At 39.5% G+C, this 4353-nt stretch overlaps 1 protein-coding gene across 1 annotated transcript in view; it reads left to right on the forward strand.

Annotated features, from left to right (window-relative positions):
* The window catches only part of LOC310864628 (forkhead box protein O1-A-like), a 21139-nt gene extending 19924 nt beyond the window's left edge, over positions 1-1215 (forward strand). The window contains exon 3 of the mRNA XM_083773316.1: positions 1-1215. This exon is cut by the window's left edge and continues 631 nt beyond it. Within this exon, the coding sequence (XP_083629442.1) occupies positions 1-554 (554 nt within the window). The 3' untranslated portion in view covers positions 555-1215.
* Positions 1216-4353: the final 3138 nt, after the last annotated feature.

Here is a 4353-nt window from a genome sequence, read left to right on the forward strand (position 1 = left end):
CTTTCGAGACGGTTATGTCTCAGGCTGGCAGAGACCGGTGCCTACTACCACCCAGATACAGCAGCCAGATGGGGAGGTGTGACGGGGTGAAAATGATGAGCGCTCCGCAGCGTCCTCACACAATTCCACACGTACATCCACAGCCTATACATAGCCGGGGCCCTTCTACTTCACAGGACCTGAATAGCAGTAACATGATCTCTCTAACTAGTCCTAGTTCAGTGGGGGGGCCTCCTCACTTGTCCAGCCTGAGGACATACATGCAGCTGCCCCGCGGTCACTCTGTGCACACAAGTGAGGCCCTTTCAAGCTATGGAAACACCAATGGCCACAGGAACCCTGGCCCAGTCAACCCTCGTAGTCATCACCAGGAAAGGCTGCCCAGTGACCTGGACAACATGCCCATTGAGAGCTTTGACTGTGATCTGGAATCTGTCCTCCATGACACCCTCATGGATGGAGATGCTCTGGACTTCAACTTTGACCCTGCAGCTGGCCCTCAGGGGTTTGCTCAGAGGGTGAAGACGAGCTCACATAGCTGGGTGTCTGGCTAGATCACATGGGGGCATTGGAACATAAACACAGACTGACACCATGGGGAGACAGGGTACCAGAGTACCATAACAAACAAACCTTGACCCCCTTTAAACAGAGCATGGCCTTTCTCCTACAGTAGCTGCTTGGTGACATTGAGTTTGAGCTGTCAAAGCAGTTTCCAAATGAAAGACCATGTGTGACTTCCTATACGGCGATAATAGTTAACTGGTCTTCATCTTTAACCGTTTTTAATTATAGTAGAAAATGTGTCACTTTGACCAAAACTTTTAACCCTATCAGTCTTTATTAGCCTATAGTTTAGATATTTAAAGATGAGATGCCATAGTTTTGTACTTTTTCTGTTTTGTATGTGTCTATGGAGGTAACATTACTCTAATAGACCCCATGTGTTATATTATAATATGCAAATATGTCTTCCCTATGTATTTTTGATTTCTTCCTGAAAGCTGAAAACATTTGGGACAGTCAAAATACACCGCTTTAGTGGCACACTAAAATCAGCCCCTCGCCTTATTATCATACAACAACAGCTGTGGGCGTGGCAAGTTCAGGTGGGTGGTGCTACGGTGAAAAGGTATACTTAATTAAATGGTGGGTGTGGCCACATAAAAACATAATTTTAACATAATTTTACACTTTTTTGAAAAACATCTTCCTCCTAGTATAATCATAATACCTGATGATCATGTTTTAGGCCTGGGGGAGGGGGGGTTCTCGGGAACATTTGGTTCTTTACCATACATTTACAGTCAGGGGCAGAACAAATTAAACAAAAATAAAACAATTTACAGGAGGCAAGCAGCGGTCCTACTCGTAACGATGCTTTCGGTGGTGCTGTCGAATCAAGTTTCACATCATTCCATACTGTCGTTCCCCCATTATGTTGCTCACGAACAGGGAAACTGGAAGAAAACAATACCCCTCCCTGGGGCGGCGGGTGGGATTGTGAACTTTTCACAACACACTCACCTTAGATTGTGTTTAGATTAGAGCCAGGTAAATACCAATCCAACAAAACCACCTCCATCATTCTCCACATGCATAATATCTGACACAAAGCAAAGCCCAAATTTGACTAGTATGAATTACAACATAACCGTACCATTGATTGATGCTGTTGCATAAAATGGTAAATGGTAGCTGTTCCGAGTAGAGGGTGATATTTCACCTGTTCCTATTACTGTATAGCCTGAAACAATCCAAGCGATGGAACCGTTGCCTTAAGGCTTTAATGACAATACGAGTATGCTGGAAATCATGTTATTATGTGTCTGAATTATCGTGAATTGTTATTATTATATTTTGTCCATGCAAAAAACAACGACGATGAATTGGGTCTACATAAACCCTGTCTACATTTGCATGTAGACATAGATATATATATTATTCTTTTTATTTTTTCTTGTCTTTCTTTTATTTTTTTCACAGAATGCAGTATTTCTCAATGAAAGAAAACAATATTGTTATATGTGTATTGTACAACTTTGAAGTAGAATACATACATGCATTGTAAATATTTTATGATAATACAAGTCTCGACCATGGTCCTGCCCCTGCCCCTTGCACCCTCTCTCCATCTTGCCTCGTATTCAATTCATATTTGAAACTTGGCCTGAACATCTTGGGTGCAGTATAGTGACTGGATCTTTATATATTTTTATTTTCTTTCCTTCCAAAAACTGGATTTGTTTTTCTTGTTCAGGGGCCAATCACAGGGTCCAGAAAAGGAATGTTAAAGTTGATATTTGAAGGCTGGCAATGAAGCTAAGTCATTGTCACTCAAACTTTCTCAGCCTCTGGTTTCAATACAGCAAACGTTACTGCTCATTGGCAACACAGATAATGGGTTTCTAAGTTTGACCAGTACAGTACAGTACAGTACAGTACAGTACAGTACAGTACAGTACAGTACAGTACAGTACAGTACAGTACAGTACAGTACAGTACAGTACAGTACAGTTAGCATTCAGGACTGAAAAGGATGGCCTAATGAAAATGGACAAGTTAACCCACCACAAGATCTTGCCAACCTTGTCTGTGTAGTTCTGCAAATAAAGGGGAAAAGGTGTGCCAGTTAAATATTATTATAATTTGTCATTAGTCAATGGATTATTAGGAACACCACAGCCGAGTTAGACTCACGATACTTTCATAACAATGCCTGGTGTTTACCACCCTCAAGCTAGAGATAGTGTTTACCTTGTTTCTCATTTTTTATGTAATATAATCATTGCTTGACAGTGGCAGTTCAGGTAAAATCACTTACAATAGAGTATGATGTCTGTGTTGGAAGAAATATATTACAATATGTAAGACAAGATATAATAAGATATAATATATCTCAAGCTATCAAAATGTCAGTAACAATAGCCCACAACTATTAAAGTTGAAAATATGGACATCCAGATGTAAATGTAACAGGTATAGTTGGAAAAGCTATATATAGAAAACGGTCTTAAGCAATGTAAAGTATACATGATTGGAACATGATTGAACATTTGTCAATTAGGGTCTAATATTTTTGCTATAAATTTCTACAAAACCTGTACGTCCAGTCATTTTGGGCATAAACTTACCAGTAAATCTGATTATGATGTACCGTGCATGTTCAAATCCTGTACACTTTACATTACTCTGTGCCCACTCTTCTTGTATCCATTTTTTTTTTTTTTTTTTTTTTTTTTTTTTTTTTTGCGGCTTACGCCTTTTATTGATTTTTGAAGGGACAGACAGTAGGCTGACAGGAAACGGGAGAGAGATGGGGGGATGACATGCAGTAAGGATTACCAGTCCGGTGCCCAGACCGTTACGCTACGGCCTGGGCCCTTGTATCCAGTTTAACTGACACAGTTTAACTGATTCTCAACCTTTTTAATTTAGACTAGGACCCCCAGTCTGATATGCATAATAAGGCCACGGATCCCCATTTTTGTTTAACCATGTAAAATCCTCAGTGTTGTGTACAATGAATCACCACTCTCAAAGTTACAGACCCAGGGTCCATTCCATTTGGTTCCTAACTATCAGTCATTAGTCATTTAGCTGGATTCCCCCCGAACCCCTTCGAGGACCCCATGACCCTGGGGTCCCCTGACCCATGAATGAGTGATCTAATCTATAGTTGCCAACGTTTTGAGACAAGCGTGCAGATTAATTTGTTTTCAGTGACCTATTAAGTTGTAGGCAAGTTGTATATACATTTTTGATGGTAGTAAATTTATAATGGGATCGCCTACTGAAGGATATGTTACTGATCTTTGATATACGTGATTATAATTAGTTGTGTCTTAGCTGTGTGTACAACCTTTGCATCATATTGCTGTTTACATACTGTATCGCAATACAACTTTTATCACTGAATGTACACTTATACCTCAAATTGTTTTACCTCTCAACTGTTCAAGGAATTTCATTTCTGCCATTTTCCTTGTATATACATGCAGAAATTAGCTTAATTTTAACATGTATTATGTTTTATTATATTATCTGTTGAACTCAAACAGTTTAGGTTTAAAAAGGGTCAAAGTGAAATATTGCCATCTTTTTTATTATCTTTAAAGGTATATTAAGTGATTTCACTTAATTCAAATATCACTTATTTTTTTGTTTTGTTGTGATAATCCTCCCTACTATAGAGTGTTCTGACCATATAAGGAGTTCCTCCCTGTCCCCAGTTAACCCCTGGGGGTCAAAAAACCTTAGGTTTCGTTTTTGACTCTCTATCCTGATTGGACGAAAGGCTGGGTCCCACAGCCAAAAACGAAACCTAAGGTTTTTTGAGTGAAATCACTGAAT

This window comes from Protomyctophum parallelum (genome assembly GCF_964188405.1).
Source record: "Protomyctophum parallelum genome assembly, chromosome: 1".
NCBI classification, from domain to species: Eukaryota; Metazoa; Chordata; class Actinopteri; order Myctophiformes; family Myctophidae; genus Protomyctophum; species Protomyctophum parallelum.